At 39.3% G+C, this 14,929-nt stretch overlaps 1 protein-coding gene and 1 non-coding gene across 13 annotated transcripts in view; one reads left to right on the forward strand and one right to left on the reverse strand.

The window, feature by feature from the left end:
* The window catches only part of CADPS (calcium dependent secretion activator), a 527,597-nt gene that overhangs the window by 478,541 nt on the left and 34,127 nt on the right, over window positions 1-14,929 (forward strand). For all 12 annotated transcript variants that reach the window (XM_038772200.1, XM_038772196.1, XM_038772204.1 and 9 more), the window contains 2 exons: window positions 6,309-6,341; window positions 14,055-14,162. In XM_038772200.1, coding sequence (XP_038628128.1) covers window positions 6,309-6,341; window positions 14,055-14,162 — 141 coding nt within the window. The remainder of the gene's footprint in view (window positions 1-6,308; window positions 6,342-14,054; window positions 14,163-14,929) is intronic.
* Window positions 10,849-10,986, reverse strand: LOC119920681. Its single transcript, XR_005448410.1, has one exon. It is a non-coding gene; the product is annotated as a small nucleolar RNA SNORA7 (small nucleolar RNA).

Here is a 14,929-nt window from a genome sequence, read left to right on the forward strand (position 1 = left end):
TAATCAGTCATGAAGCCACCTTTGCCCTGTCATCATAATGAAATAGCATTTATTTATTAGTGTATCATTTATTAGGTGTATGGAGCTATGTAATTCGGGTTAAACAAACACTGATCCAGCTACTTGAGGGCCCCTCCTCAAATTCTACTCCTTCTCCCCTTCCTTCTCCCAAGGCCCACTCCAGTTTTTTCTCTTTTTTTTTTTTAATTAAACTAACCCTACTGAAGAGCAAGTGAGTAGAAAAAGGTAGCTTTTGGCTAGGCAGAGAGTAAGGCATTTATAGCTATATTTTCAGTTTCTAAACTTGAAATTCTAAAGTAAAACATACCATTCTGGGTGCAATAGGAAGTGGAGAGTTGAGGCAGTATCTTTTAAAAAAAACGTTGTTTCACTGGATATCTACATGATTGAAGCAAAGTATCTTATTTGAATTATCCAGATGATTGGCTCAATTCCCCACAGCATGGCCTAGTGGATAGAGCACGGGCCTGAAAGTTAAGAGACCTGGGTTATACTACCAACTCTGCCACTTGCCTGCTATGGGACTTTGGGCAAATCATTTAACTTCTTTCACCTCAGTTTCCTCATTTGTAAAATGGGGTGTAGTACTTGTTCTCTCTCCCAAGTGGCACAAAGACTGTGTCTGATCTGACTGTATCTACTCCAGTGCTTAGCACAGTGCTTGGCATATAGTAAGTACTTAACAAATATTATTATTATTATTATTATTTGTCTTGCTGATTTAGACTTAGGCAGTGTCTAAATCATCAGGATCCCAGCTCAACTATATTTCTATTGAAGGTGAATAGGCTGGCAAATCTGAAGCAGGTCCATACTCAGTGTACCTCTGCTTCCATAGCATTATTGAGGAGGGATATAAGGAGATAATAATAATAATAGTATTTGTTAAGTGCTTACTATGTGCCAAGCACTGTTCTAAGTGCTAGGGTAGATACAACGTAATCAGGTTGTCCCATGTGGGGCTCACAGTCCTAATCCCCATTTTACAGATGAGATAACAGAGGCACAGAGAAGTGAAGTGACTTGCCCAAGGTCACAGCAGACAAGTGGTGGAGCCAGGATTAGAACCCATGACCTTCTGACTCCCAGACCTGGGCTCTATCCACTATACCATGCTGCTTATCCTCCCTGCATGGTTAGGTGTTTTTGTAATGATGTATTACCTCAGAGCCTTCCCCAGGAACATTAGTACACTGTTCTCAATGGCAGGCTGTCATTCAGATTTTGTTTTATAGTCCCAGAATGATCTTCTTACCTCCTATCATCCTGAGAAGTTCTGAGAATATTGGGACCTTATCAAATTGCAAATTTGCAAAAACAGTATTACAAGTGGAGCTGTTTTATTAATAAGCTGAATGATTGTGGAAAAAAGAAATTGTCCTCTGGAGAAATAAAAACATCTCCTGAGAAACAAAGCAGTCTTGTTCTTAGTTTAGCAGGTAAGGGTAGATAGAAATAAGAATGGAGAATTAGCCGTCCCATGCAGTAGGGCCAAGCTGGGAGGCACTAGACCAATCAAGAGCCACTGTCTCCCAGAGCAAAAAAGATAGCCTTTTATATATGTAATATATCTGTATGTATATATATATATATATATATATATATATATATATATATATTATTTATTTATTTATATTAATGTCTGTCCCCCCTCCAGACTGTGAGCTTATTGTGGGCAGCAGTGTGTCTGTTGTTATATTGTACTCTCCAAAGCACTTAGCACTTGTGTGCTTTGCACACAATAAGTGCTCAATAAATGCAATTGAATGAATGAATGAATATCAGTATAATGACTTTTCATCAGCATACAGTTATTGCAAAGTGACTTGCACTTAACTGAAAATGAAGATACGTTCTCTTTCACCTTGAAGTAAGAAGAGAATTTAAGGGTTTTTTATTATTATTATTTTTCAAAGGAGCATTAGTTTTGACTCATTCGGACCAAATCACTATCTCAGATTCTTCTGTTTTTCACTAGTTGAAGGGTCCATCAAAATGACAGGGGTTGGGAGTGCCATGTGGCAAGAGCTCCTCGAAGACAGGGACTGTGTCTTTTACTTTTATTGTAGTCTCCCTAGTGCCTAATACAATGCTCTATACATAGTTTAGGCACTCCATAAATACTATTGAATGAATGAATGAATAGCCACAATGAAGCAGTGGAAGAGACAAGAGAGACAAGGCTGAGGGACAGGCAGGAGAGCTAGTAAAGAAGCCCACCTGTTTGAGTATCCCAGGTTTCTCTGCCACTCCATAAGGCTAACCTGTATCAGCTCTCACTTGTACCAGCTCTCAGCTGTCAGGGAGCTCAGAAGAAGTGGAAGGACAGAATTTGATCTGAAATTCCTGATGCTTGCACAGGAGCTTAGGTCCTTGCCAGTTACTCCAATATATGGTTTTCACTTAACAGAATCAGTTCTCATTAAACAGCATGTGTCAATAACCTTATCTGCTTGGGTGTCAATGATTAGTAAAGACCTTGTATTTTTTGCTGTATATGTTGTCAAAATGCCCAGAAAATTGTTCAGTCCTTTTAAAAAAAAGTCTCATGACAGTGTGAAAGTTAAACAAAAGAAAGACAGTTTCATTTTCCATTTTATGGGTAATCAATGAATCAGTGCTATTTATTGAGTGCTTACGGTGCCAGTAAAGAACATTGAAGTTTAATGAGAACTGACCAAAGTCACTCAGTGTGAGTTAGGGATTTAGTGGTTCCCAAGAACCACTCTGTTTAGGACTCACTAAAGTCATCAGTTTTGTGAAAAATAATGTATGGTGATAATTTAAAACAGAGATTACATAGACCCCACAAAAATAAATTCACCGCTCCTTAGAAAGATCATTAAAGAGTCTAACAGAGCATGGCAAAATGGAAATTTGAAACAAGAAGCCCATTGTTCCATTTTTTTGGTATCCTAAATTATGTAAATTAGATATCCACATTGATTAAATTAGAGCAAACAATCAACTGTATTTATTGAGCACTTACTATGTGCAGAATATTGTACTAAGTGCTTGGGAGAGTAACAGTACAACAGAATTAGCACTTAATTTCTCAAGTCACCACTTCACTTTGCTTGAATAGACATGGTTCGAAAGAAGAAAACAAAAATGATTGAAGCAACTACTTTCTTACATACACTCAAAAAATATAGAAAAATGCATTTATTCATTCAGTGGAACTGTAGTTACTTAGTGCCTACTGTGAGCAAAGCTCTTCTTGGAGCACAGAGAAGAATACAATAAAGGATAAATAAACTCAGCCCCTGGCCTTTAGGGGGTACACACTCTAAAAGACAAATGCTTTATTAGTCACTGAAGCTGACCTTTCATACCTTCCTATCCTCTCCTGTAGTCTCCAACCCCAGCCCAGCACTCTTTCATCTTCCTTTTGACTTTCATCTTTATCATGATTATACCCCAAAAGAATATCACAATAGGGGCATCTGTCCTCCGCCCCCAGTCATGACCATTGCATTTTCCCTCTTTTCATAGTTAATTTTACTTCATTTACACTAAGAAGGCAAAAAATAATTGAAAGCAGTTTTTACAGAAGACTTTTCCATTTTTTAAAAGATTCTGTAGTTGGGCACTCACTGCCAAATTATGCAGAGATGATGTTCTGCTTAGATAGTGGCGAGCATCTTGAAGGTCTATTCGCCCTACAGTTAATTGCACCATCTGCTAGGTTAGCATTCTGGGGAATGCCAACTTTCTAAGGTTGAGGTTTACATTGATAGGAGGACCCAGGCTTGAGTAAGAGATAAAATTTACAGAAGTCACAAAAAGCTACATTTTCACTCTTTTTTAAATACAAATATACAGTATATTCTCGATTTTCCAGGTTAAACTATGGCTCTGGAGAACAGAAAAACTGGAGAATCAAAAGAACCTATCACTGTGAAGGCTGAAGGTTTTCAGCTCGGGCACCACTGAAAACTCTGCACTTTGGCACACTGCCCAAACAGCTGATGCAGCAGTGCCCACAACCAAAAACCACCAGCCATTGTAAAGAGAATTGAGGCATTTAGCAAGCTTTGATATCCAACTATCCACTTAATATGCAAGTCCTACTCAATGCTGTGACTTTCATTGCCATAACTGAAAATTTATCTCAACTGTTGCATCTTCCTTCCCCTCCTATCACCCTAACTCATAGCAGATTATATCAGTAAGCGCTCAATAAATACGATTGATGATTTCTGCCTCCCAGGGTTCCTCCTTCTCCTCTTCCACCTCTTCTTCCTCTACTGCCTCCTCCTCTCCTCCTCTTTCTCCTTCTCCCTGATGCCATGACACTACCATCACTGCAGCTGAGAAGTTCCTTTAATGGGCTCCACTTCAGGCCATTCAGTTGGTACAAAGGAATCCCCCAAAAGCATGATTACCTGGCCTAAAACAGAACATCTAGTCACTGTAAACTAGGGATATAACAGGGGATCAGTAAATCGGTGGTACTTATTGAGTGTGTACTATGTGCAGAGTACTGTACTAAGCACTTGGGGGAAAGTACATTATAATAGAGTTGGTATATGCGGACCCTGCTCACAGGAGTTTACAGTCTACAAGGTGAGAGAGACATTAAATTACAGATAGGTGAAAGGATACATACATAAGTGCTGTGGGGCTGAAGGTGGGTTGAATATCAAGTGCTTAAGGGGTACTGATCTGTGTGCATAGGTAACACCGAGGGGAGGGAGAGTAGGCAAAATGAGGGAAGGCCTCTCAGAGGAGATGTGATTTTTCAAAGGGTTTTTAAGATGGGGAGGAGTGGTAGTCTGTCAGATATGGAGGAGAAAGGAGTTCCAGGCCAGAGGGAGGACATGGGCAAGGGGTCAGCAGCAAGATCAGTGAGTAGGTTGGCATTAGAGGAGCAGTGTGTGGGGGCTGAGTTGTACTAGGAGAAGAATAAGTTAAGGTAGAAGGGAGAGAGTTGAAGCTGATGGTAAGGAGTTTCTGTTGGATATGGAGGTGGATCAAACAGAATGGTTGCCCTTTGGAAGTTTTTGAGTAATGGGAAGATATGGACCGAACCTTTTTTAGAAATTGATCTGGTAGTAGAGTGATGTATAGATTGGAGAGGGGAGACACAGGAGGTAGGAAGATCAGCCAGGAGGCTGAAGCAGTAGTCAAGAAGAGAGATGATAAGTGCTTGGATCAACATAGTAGCAATTGGGATGGAAAGAAAAGAGCAGATTCTAGAGGTGTTGTGAAGGTAGTACTGAAAGGATTTCGTGGCATTGAATGTATGAATGTACTGAGCAAGATGAGTCAAGGAAAATGCCAAGGTTGTGAGACAGGGAGGATGATGGTGTTCTCTGCCTTGATAGGAAAGTCAGAGGGTGGGCTGTGTTTGGGTGAGAAAATGAGGAGTTCTGTTTTGATCTCTCAACTCTAAAGGCATTAGTGCAAGTGGATGGGGAAGTCTCCAGTTCTTGAGATAATTTCAGTCAAATGATGAGGGAGACACAGAAATAAGAAAGAAGGATCTGCAACCCATCAGGAAAATAAGAGGTCTAAGATAAAATAGTCCGTTTTTGTTTGTGGTTCTTATAGTGAATAAGTCTTTTAACCAAAAAAATGTAAATATCAATTGATCTGAGTATCATCCAGATATCAAAACTATTACTGGGAAGGGAAAGACTCCTATAACTGATTGGTTCTTCCACAGGTTATCTATTCCACTCTTTCTCCATGTTTTTCTACATTTCAAAGTTGCTCCATTGAAAGCACAAGAACAGTTATTTATTTTTTATTCACTATCCACATCTTTCCCTCTTTGGATGGCTGTAATTCATTCCCTTTTACTCCATGGGCTTCTGAAAGAGTGATATTGTGATATAACTAAATTAAGTAGGGGACCAAGGAATTCAATTAGACCACACTTGCTTCTAAATTACATTAAGATCCAACGCACAAAAGGTGAGAGCTGAGTAAATGGCCTGATTTACATGGATTGTGGTGCCCTCAGTGAAATCCAGTTTTGCTTAGCCAGAATCACATCTCTCCCTTTTCACAGGAGAAAGAGAAAAAAGCACAACTCCCACACCAGCATCTGCTGTTATTAGAGCTTGTGAACTTGGAAAGCTGCTTTCGTTCACATTTTTTTAAATCTGGGCACAACCCTGGCTATTACTTGAAATAGCAAATATTATTTTTGAGTACCTTTTTCCTGGTCAGCATTGTACTGTGCCATATTGTTTTAACTATAATTGTATTGCATCACTGAGCTGTGAATGATTACAACTAAATATGAAACTCACTTCAGTCTCTTCTTTTCTCTTAAGGTGAAGGCAGCTTCCAAATATGTTGATGTACCCGTGAGTATTACTTGAAACATTCCTTACTTTCAGAATTATTTAGATTATGCTGGTTATAACTTGGGCCATGAGAAAGAGGAAAGCCAAAAGTATTTTAGAGTTATTTTTGAACATGGGAAACCAGTGATGATATCAGCAAAAAAGCACATGGCACCAGTGAGAGCTGCCCTCGAACAAAACAGCTCATAGTTTATTAGCTTTTCTAGTAAATTTCACAGTTAGATTTTCTTTGCTCCCTCATATTTTCCCTCCATGGGAATCTGGTAGGGGGCTAAAAAGTTGCATGAGCGAAACACTGTTTTGATAAAAGCAAATTAATTCTGAATTTGTTCATTTTTTGGTCTCTTCTACAATTGTTTTAAGGAAGTATTGCAAAATCCCTTGTAATTAGAACAGGCCTCATTAATGAAGAGAGCTCTTTAAGGTTCGTAGATAAAGCACTTAAAGTTGTCCAAAATTTACATTTAAATTGAGGTTAAGTACAACACATCAATGCTGGAATATGGATTACCTGTGAAAAACCAGGATAAATTTACAGACAGACTTTGCCCTGAGCATTAGCTAAATACAAATGAACAGATTTCAATATACTAGGTTAGAGAAGGTAAGATAATGGTTCTGTTTTCCATCATAATAAAAGAGATGTGAGACTGTTATAAAATATTAAATTTAGAAAGCTTATCTCAACAGCTACCAAGGGTCCTGTACAGAACATTTCTTGTTCTGAACGTGGTTAAGTGTCTTGCTCGTTCAAATACTTATTTGTTAAACTGTGTCTGTTTCCAAAGGGATTTCTATTAGCATTTAAATTCATTTCCCCTGAAGGAAGTGTGTTATGGCTTATTAGCTTACTTCTAAAAAGAAGATTAAAATGAAGAAAATTTTACTTGAAATTAGCATTAACATGTTTTGTTTATTTATTAAAGGGATACATAAGAGATCACTATTTCTTGAATCCATACAACTCTTTTCATCAGGACCTCAAACTCCTTTGCCTAGATCAGTGCTATCAAACTATTTTTATGTGGTGGCAACCATAAATGTATTTAAAGCAATATGCTAGTGGTCTGGGACCTCCTCTGAAGGGTCTTACTGAGAAATCCTGAAATTGCAAGAGCTGCATATTAAGACATTTTAATGCTAAAACTATGTGTATGATTATTGCAATGGATAAATAGAAAGTGTTTTATACTTTCATATTTGAATGAGCACACTTAGGGGTAAGCTACAGCAACACTAATTCTGCAATGGTTTAGGGCATCTAAAACCCCCTTTTGGGGCTGCATCAGCCTGCAGGCTGCCAATTAGCACTGGCATGTATAGTAAAAGCTCACAATTGAGAACCCACTAATTTGGAATTTGTGATCATTCCACCTGAGGTTTTATTATACAATACTGTATGAAACTTATTGTTAAAACCAGCCAGAGAAAATTACTGCTGTGGGGAAAGAGGTAGGAATGATAAGCTGTAGCAACTGTAAAGAGAGCTTAAGTAAGGAATGGAAAAAAGGGTATGGTAGGTTCAGAGACAGGAAGAGAAGTACAGAGCAAAGCAAAGATGAGAACCGGGAAGAAAGAAAGAAAGGCAGAATTGGGCACCAGATTGGAGAACAGTGCTTCACACATAGTAAGTGATTAGCAAATGCTATCATTATTAGAGAAACAGGGACAGAGAATCAATCAATCAATCGTATTTATTGAGCGCTTACTGTGTGCAGAGCAATTTACTAAGTGCTTGGGAAGTACAAGTTGGCAACATATAGAGACAGTCCCTACCCAACAGTGGGCTTCACAGTCTAGAAGGGGGAGACAGAGAACAAAACCAAACATATTAACAAAATAAAATAAATAGAATAGATATGTACAAGTAAAATAACTAAATAGAGTAATAAATATGTACAAACATATATACAGGTGCTGTGGGGAAGGGAAGGAGGTAAGACGGGGGGATGGAGAGGGGGATGAGGGGGAGAGGAAGGAGGGGGCTCAGTCTGGGAAGGCCTCCTGGAGGAGGTGAACTCTCAGTAGGGCCTTGAGGGGAGGAAGAGAGCTAGCTTGGCGGATGTTAGGAGAGAAGGCATTCCAGGCCAGGGGGATGACGTGGGCCGGGGGTCGATGGCGGGACAGGTGAGAACGAGGCACGGTGAGGAGATTAGTGGCAGAGGAGCAGAGGGTGTGGGCTGGGCTGTAGAAGGAGAGAAGGGAGGTGAAGTAGGAGGGGGCGAGGTGATGGAGAGCCCTGAAGCCGAGGGTGAGGAGTTTCTGCCTGATGCGCAGAAACTTTTGAGATGGAAATTTTTGAGGAGGGGAGTAACATGCCCAGAGCGTTTCTGGACAAAGACAATCCGGGCAGCGACATGAAGTATGGATTGAAGTGGGGAGAGACATGAGAGAAGATGAGAGAGAGAGAGAGAGAGAGAGAGAGAGAGAGAGAGACTGAATTTTGGCATAAGAAGAAAGAGATCAAAATCTCATTTCCACCAAATTTTCCCTTTCTGCATCGTGGACCAGAGTCATGAAGAAAAAGTAGCCCTCTCTTAGATATCCTGTATGTAATCAATCAATCAGTCAATCAATCAATCATATTTATTGAGCACTTACTGTGTGCAGAGCACCGTACTAAGCACTTGGGAAGTACAAGTTGGCAACATATAGAGACGGTCCCTACCTAACAGTGGGCTCACAGTCTAGAAGGGGGAGACAGAGAACAAAACAAAACATATTAACAAAATAAAATAAATAGAATAGATATGTACAAATAAAATAAATAAATAAATAGAGTAATAAATATGTACAAACATATATACATATATACAGGTGCTGTGGGGAAGGGAAGGAAGTAAGATGGTGGGGATGGAGAGGGGGACGAGGGGGAGAGGAAGGAGGGGGCTCAGTCTGGGAAGGCCTCCTGGAGGTAATCCTCCTTCTACATCCCTGTGATACATTTTTATGCAAGATGTTTATTTAGGATGTGTCTGTTCAAATTAGAAACATTTATATTATCAAAATCAAATGGGAGACAGACCTGCAGGTTGAAGGCACTGATGAGGACCAAACTAGTAATGCTACAGCTTCTACAGAGCCCTTCCTATTGTCCCTGGCTTATCAGTTATTCCTCAAGAATGCTATTTCCATAAATTAAACTGTGTCCAGAATGCTGCTTTGTACAACCCAGAATGAGAAACAAAGTGGCCTGCAGTAATAAAACTGCATTTTTACAAACACATCTACAGTATAGATGCTTAATTCAAACTGGTCTTTCACGTTCACTGGGGTAGATACAAGTTAATCAAGCCAGATACAGTCCCCGTCCCCCACGATGCTCACAGTCTAATCAGGAAGGAAAACAAGTTGTGAATACTCATTTTGCAGCCTGAGGCACACAGAAGTTAAGTGGCTCGTCCAAGGTCATACAACAGGCAAATTGTAGACCCGAGATTAGAAGCCAGGTCCTCTAGCTCCCAGTCCCGTGCTTTGTGTATTAAGCCACGCTGCTTCCCACACCAAGTGGTTTAATCTGATGCATCCCTCAACATCCCTCTTGTTGGAGATTAGATAAAGGTATTTTTATCTTTGAAGGAAATAAGAATCACACAGAATGGAGTCATTTGTGGCAAATCCAAATCTGACACAGAACTGTATGCTGTAAACTCCTTGTGGGCAGGGATAGCATCTACCAACCCTGTTGTATTGTACTTTTCCAAGCTTATAGTACACTGCTCTGTAAATTCTCAAAAATATCACTGATTGATTAACTGAACAGGACTAGCACTCAGATCTCCTCCCATCCAGTGCATTTTCTAATTGAATTCTCTATTTGCCTAATATTGTAGTTGATAAAAGAAGCCCTCTTCTAGTTGGATGTAATTTGGGCATTTCTATTGCATCCAAACAAAATGCTTTAGCTGGACGTTTCAGAAGGGCTCAATAGAAGCAGTAGCATTAGAGATGTGGCCCTCATCAGGTTTGGCCTTCCTTGAAAGTATGGCTGGGAGTGAAACTATAGTTCTGCTTCTGTATTTACCATACGTCTTGACTTCTAAGACGTCCAGTTCTCAAAGTCATTTGGGGAACTGTGCATGTTTCCCTTTTTCCTGTATACATAGGCTGTGGTTGGGATTATCCAGTTTTTAAAGGTCCAATCAGTCAATCAACCAGTCATATTTATTGAATGCTTACTGTGTGCAGAGTACTGTACTAAGTGCTCGGGAGAGTACAATACAATAGAGTTGATAGACACATTCCATGGCAACAAGAAGCTCACAGTCTAGAGGGGGTCTTGTCTTGTCTTATGCCATCGACTCATCTCCGACCCGTATCGATGCCATGGACCTATCTCTCCCAGAATGCCCCACCTCCATCTGCAATCGTTCTGGTAGTGTATCCACGAAGTTTTCTTGGTAAAAATATGGAAGTGGTTTACGATTGCCTTCTCCCACTCAGTAAACTTGAGTCTCTGCCCTCGACTCTCTCCCATGCTGCTGCTGCCCAGCAGAGGGGAGTTTTGACTTGTAGCAGATTGCCTTCCACTTACTAGCCACTGCCCAAGCTAGGAATGGAATGGGTATGCCTCTGCTTGACTCTCCCTCCTGTAGTCGAGACTGGTAGAGTACTGGAAACTCTCCAGGTGCGACCCTGAGAGGAGGGGGGAGAGAGGGAGACTGCTATTAATATAAATAAATAAATTACAGATATGTACACAAGTGCTATGGGGCTGAGGGAAGGGTGAATAAAGGGAGCAAATACAAGTGCAAGGGTGACGCAGATGAGACTGGGAGAAGAGGAAATGAGAGCTTAATCGGGGAAGGCCTCTTGGAGGAGACAGAATTTAAATAAGGCTTTGAACATAAGTTTGTGGTCATTGTAGCCACTACCAGCCTAGACTATATTTGAACTGTGATAGGACAGCAAATGGTTATTTGAAATGTCATTCTATCTCCAGTCATCATGAGCATCAGCTTCCAGCTATTGCAGTGTCAGGCTAAGATTTGATGTAAGAGATAAATCACATTTATCGTCATGCCAGGTGTTAAAGAACTTTCTGGAGATTAAAGCTGTCCTTCCTATTATCAATAAAAAGCACATGGGTTGAAGAAAATAGTCATAATAATATTCCTCACACCTTCCATGTAATTAGCATTTAGTTTATATATTTCATTATCATGTTTGGTAGCCCGAGGTAGAGCCAGATTTCTAGGAAAATATTGGAAGGTGCCACACATATTTAGCTGTCATATAATTAGTTTTTGCATTTATTGCAAGTTACACTCTGGGCTCAAAAATACTGAAAATGTAAGGTACAATTTTGTCAGTCTGAGCCAAAAAAGTAGAGAGATGGGTATGTTTCTATATACATAAATATCTACCCTTCATAGTCAGATATAACCTGGGAGATATTGTCTTTGTATATGAGTGTGACTGAAGAGACAGTCTCACCCCCTAGGCACTTAGGTACTCACCCCACTCTCCTCCCCTGCCCCCCAGCACTTACGTACATAACTTTAAGCTCTATTGCTTCCCCCTACCTGCAGTTTATTTTAATGTCTGTCTGCCCGTCTAGGTTTTAAACTGTTTGAGGGCAGAGAGAAGCAGCATGGCATAATGAATAAAGCATGGCCCTGGGCGTCAGAAGGTTATGGGTTCTAATCCCAGCTCTTCCACTTATCTGCTGTGTGACCTAGGGCAAATCACTTCACCTTTCTGTGCCTCACTTACCTCATCGGTAAAATGAGGATTGAGACCGTGAATCCCATGTGGGACAGGGACTGTGTACAATCTGATTTGCTTTTATCCACTCCAGCACTTAGTACAGCGCCTGGCACAAAGTGCTTTACAAATGCCATTATCACTATTATTACTACCTCTATTGTCTTCTCTAAAGCACTTAATACAGTGCTCTGCACAGAGTAAGTGCTCAATAAATATGAATGATTGATTGAGTCCAAACCATGCACACTTAATGATAGTCAGTTGAGATGGGAATAATTTCCAAATAGGGCTTAATGTAAAAGAAAAGAACAAGTTATAAGGACAAACTCCATAATATTTACGGCTTTAAAATTAATAGGCTCTAAATAAATAGGTTAGAATGAATGGCATTATTTAAAATTTCCTCAATTTTGACCTAAAAAGAAGCAATAAACAAAATGACTGCTGGTTGACCAGTTAAGAAAAAATACTTTTCTGTAACATTTTAGAATGCCAAGTTTCACTCTCCTAGGACTGCTATGCCTGAGGAAAAGTCCAGGGGCACCAAAATGTCCCAGAGAAATAAACAAGAGCAATAAGAAGTTTTTTTTGGTTCCGCAGTCAATGATCTACAACCTTCTGAGAAAGGTCTTTGTTGAAGACTCGTTATTCTAGCAGAAATGGGGGATTCTGTTATTGAACTGACAACTGTCACTTAAGCCTAATTCAGGAAACTTGGTTTTTGTATCAGAAAACTGCAACAATTATAGTACCAACATGGAACTGGCACAATCAGTTTGCTGAAAATTGCTTGAAAGGGTAACACTTGATACCGCCACATTTGGTTGTCTTCATTGTTTTTCAAATTAATACCTTGTCATTGTTTCAGCAGGTGTTAAGAAATGTTACTAGCATCCCAAGGGCCAAGCATTGGCCCTTTGCTTGATAATTGTTTGCTTTGTATCAGAAAAATAATACAATCCTACTGCTTTCCAAACCTTCCTCATTTTCACCCTGGAAATTACACAGAAGTGTTAACTAACTTCAATTTGCAGTGGCTGACAGTCATGTCTTGTAGAGAAATGATACTTTGTGATCTAAGGTAAATCAGAGTAATGAAAACTAATCATATTAGTTATTAGCAAAGATACATATCTGCCATGGAAATTTATGGGTCCTTTTTTAAGACAGCCCCCATAATGACCCATATTATAGAATTTTAATGGGTTTCTTTGGAGATAACTTTGACTGTAAAATATCAAACAGTGTGCTCTCCAGGTTTGGAGTTTTTTTTTTCTTTAGTGGATTGTTTCCCAACTTCTTGAGTTCCTGCCGCCTACCTTTCCTCAAAATCTAATTTATTTAAGAGACAGGTTTTATAATGAGTGATTTTTTAAAAAAATAATTGAAATGTAGTCCGAACTGTGGTGTTTTGGGAAGTAGATAGAAGGTGTTTTGCCTAATTTGAGCTAGGTTGAAACCATTAGTGAATGTATAAGTTAGTAACTCAGTTTTAGCAACAAAGAAATGAGATTTTTGGAGCAGTTCAACATGGGTTTTCTTGACACTGTGTACACTCAAATTTTGAGCACAAGCAAGGGACCAATGGTAGCTGTAAGTGTTCTTGTTGTACATTACAGGGCATTTGTATCAAAAATGTTAACAACCCTAGTTTTTGTTTTACTCATTAGAGTGACAATTCCAGAATAGTAAGAAAGGTTCTCCCACCTGTCAGATGAAGGCCTATTCATTGGAGGAAAAAAATCCTGAAAACACAGGAAAAGAAGGCATAATTTCTACAAGATCATTTAAATATTTTAATTGATTCACTGCATAGGTGGACAGATTATACTGCCAGTTCCTGTCATTTATAATTGTCACTGAAAAGTGGCATTGACCACTATAAGCAGAGTAGAGGCGACAAAGAGGTGAGGAAAAAGAAATCTGATGACTGGGAAGGAAGAAGGTATCAATAGTGCCCATTCAGTGAAGATACAATTTTCATATTTTTCTCTTTCTTTACAGAAGCCTGGGATGGATGTTGCTGATGCCTATGTGACTTTTGTTCGCCACTCTCAGGATGTCCTGCGTGAAAAGGTCAATGAGGAGATGTATATAGAAAGGTTATTTGATGTAAGTAAATGCCTTCTCCTCCTTGAAGCTCAAGGAGGAGACTCTCCAAAATGTGACAAAATAGGAGACAGGAGGATAAGTCACATTTTGAGAAAATGGATTCGTGTAAATCAAACAAAATCTTTCCTTTCCCTCTAACACTTTTATCTGTTATCTATCTGTTCTGAATCTGTACTTCACTCTACTATGTCTTAGTCTTTATCTGTGTGATATTCAGGAAAATGGCATCTTTTCAGATGACAGTCTACTGAACAAAATTTGTGACAAATTTTTCATTTACTGAAAAGAATTAATCATCCTTGTTATCATAATTAAAATCTAATCCCCTATTTAGGGAGTTGTTTTAAAGAGGAGCCATCCTTTTATTAATATCTTTGGGCTATGCTGCAGTTTGCACTTCACTGTCTGACAGTGATGACATGCAGATGAATTATTGCTGCTTCTCCATTAGTTTATGGAGGATTAAATTTCTAGAAAATAAAATTTTTATAACTGTGTTTCTAAAGGAATATCTTACTAAGTTTTCTGTAGTGAGTTGTGACTGAAATATGGTCCCCTGAAGCCTGTGAAATTTCACATCTGCAAAAAGAGCAGCATTATAAAATTGGGCAGCCCTAGCTCAAAGCTTTCAATAGAAAACTGACTTTGATGCCTAAAAGTTACGTTTTATCAGTCTACCTTTATTTTGACCTTGATTAGGTCCACACTACAATGTTAAGTGGAGAACTGAGGCAATTATCTGGGTAATTCAAGCAAATCAAATGAAC

The sequence above is a fragment of the Tachyglossus aculeatus genome, chromosome X1, assembly GCF_015852505.1.
Source record: "Tachyglossus aculeatus isolate mTacAcu1 chromosome X1, mTacAcu1.pri, whole genome shotgun sequence".
In the NCBI taxonomy this organism is placed as follows: domain Eukaryota; kingdom Metazoa; phylum Chordata; class Mammalia; order Monotremata; family Tachyglossidae; genus Tachyglossus; species Tachyglossus aculeatus.